The 2,080-nt window shown below is 44.7% G+C and overlaps 1 protein-coding gene across 1 annotated transcript in view; it reads left to right on the top strand.

Annotated features, from left to right (window-relative positions):
* Positions 1–276: 276 nt before the first annotated feature.
* Positions 277–2,080, top strand: part of ASCC3 (activating signal cointegrator 1 complex subunit 3) — a gene marked incomplete at its 5' end in the record, with an annotated part of 204,773 nt that continues 202,969 nt past the window's right edge. Inside the window, one exon of the mRNA XM_015818005.1 lies at positions 277–484. Coding sequence (XP_015673491.1) covers positions 277–484 — 208 coding nt within the window. The remainder of the gene's footprint in view (positions 485–2,080) is intronic.

Below are 2,080 nucleotides of genomic sequence, written 5' to 3'. Positions count from 1 at the left end.
TTTAGGGGCTTTAATTTTGCCGGGTATTTTGCTTTGCTATTCTATATCTGCTTCCTTTTTCAGACTTAGATTGTATTCTGATAATGGGATCTTCTTGATTCTGTTCTATTTTGTAAAAGGATATCTGAAATACAACTGATATATCATTTTTTTTCAACATTTTAGTCAATTTTAAATACTTCATAAAATTACTTTTAAGCTTCCATAGTATTGCTCAAAACCAAGAGTGCAGAGATCAGGAATCTATAAATAGCTGTGTGTGTTTCCATGTTACAGAACAGTGCAGAAAATTTACAGGAGAAAATTCTAAGCCAAATTATGGCTGCCAAGTCACCATTCAGTCTGAACAAGAGAAGCAGCTAATGAAATTATATCGCCGTGAAGAAAAACGAAATGCCAGGCGAGAAAAACGAACTGGGGATGAAGGAGAAATTCTTGTTGATGCAGGAATCTCTTTTGATCCGAAGGAGTTACGGATACAAAGGTAAGAAGTTTCAGTGCAACGCTATCCTCGAGATTTGCCAAGCCTTTACTTTCCCTTACTTTGGTTCTATCAATGAGAAAGTTTCAAATTATAATTAAAGCGTAGGTAGTCCTCGACTTATGACCACAACTGAGCCCAAAATTTCTGTCACTAAGCGAGACATTAATGTATGCATGAACTTTGTCAATGCCAAACTGGAAAGATATTCAAACCTTAGTGCCCTTTGAAAAAGCTATATGGAGGTAGAAAAACTCTTATTTCTGGCAAGGAAGGGAATATTCTGAAAGGCACGAATGGATGGTTGATTTGAATAATTGCTTGTTAACCCTTTTTTTTAAGTTATAAAAAATAATGTAACTTTTACTCTGCATTCTCCACTCAAGAGGATCCATCACACCAACCCACCAGCACCACCCTCCTTCCCTGGCCTCCTTCCGCTTCCATGCACACATCAAACACCAGCATCCTCCTTTCCCAGCCTCCCTGTGCTTTTTACAAGTGTTCGTCCATTATAACCCTAACCTTTCTTTCCCAGACTTCCTGTGTTCACACTTAGGCATGCACTCACCCATGCCCTCCTTCTCTGGGCCTTTCCGCACTCACATACACAGCCACTAGCACTCTCTTTCCATGGCCTCCCTGTGATCGCACTTACTTGATGCCCTCTTTCCTTGGCCTGTTTGCATATTCACGCACCTCTGCCCCCTCTTTTCGCAGGCCACCCTGTACTTGCAAACAGACGCACCCTGCACCCTCCTTTTATGGCCTCCCTGGGATCACATGTACCACATCTGCTCCTTCCTTAGCTTCCCTGCACTCAGGTACACACATGCCCTGCACTCTCTTTCTTTGGTCTCCTTGCGCTTGCACACAGGCACCCCACACTCTCATTCCTTGACTTTTCTGAACTCGCATTGCACCAAGTTCCCCTTTCCCAATTTGTGCCTGATCTACGCCTGGCCTTCCAGGGACTCCTCCACCCTGTGGCACCTGGGCACTTCCTACCTGATACCTTTTTCACTTTCCACCTAATGGCTTGCATATCTTGGGATTGCTTGGATTGCGATCGCTAAGCAATGTGATTACATAACATCATGCTTTACAAGCACATCACTTAGTGACCACAGTCCCAGTCCTATTTGCAATCACAACTTGAGTAGTACCTGTATATCTATGCAGAATTCTATAGCAGATATAGGTGAGAATTGTTTCCCTTCTACAGCACTGGAGATGGATAATCCACGATGGGTTAACTTAATCCTCCTGCCCAATCAGATCAAGTCAGCCAAACTTGCCACGCCTGTCCTGGGCCTATCCTTTCCCAGTTTTCGACTTGATCTGGCCCAGAGCACACGTGGCAAGACTGGCTCACAGGCAGGTAGGATTCCACCGTGGATTATCCATTAGATTTAGGAAGAATTTAGGATTATAGTTTACAGTCACCGGGGCAGCGTTGGGCTCAACGCTCCTTGGAGGACGGTCTACTATAATTACAGGGGGTGGGCAAACAGAGGACTCTGTTGGCCCCTACTCCCCCTCCCTTCCTCCCTCCCAGACTAAACGGGGCAGGGGGATTCTTTGCAGGACCCCCCCCCC

This window comes from Protobothrops mucrosquamatus, unplaced genomic scaffold, assembly GCF_001527695.2.
Source record: "Protobothrops mucrosquamatus isolate PMUCROS unplaced genomic scaffold, P.Mucros_1.0 scaffold663, whole genome shotgun sequence".
NCBI lineage: Eukaryota > Metazoa > Chordata > Lepidosauria > Squamata > Viperidae > Protobothrops > Protobothrops mucrosquamatus.
This window is presented reverse-complemented; position numbering and strand designations above follow the sequence as displayed.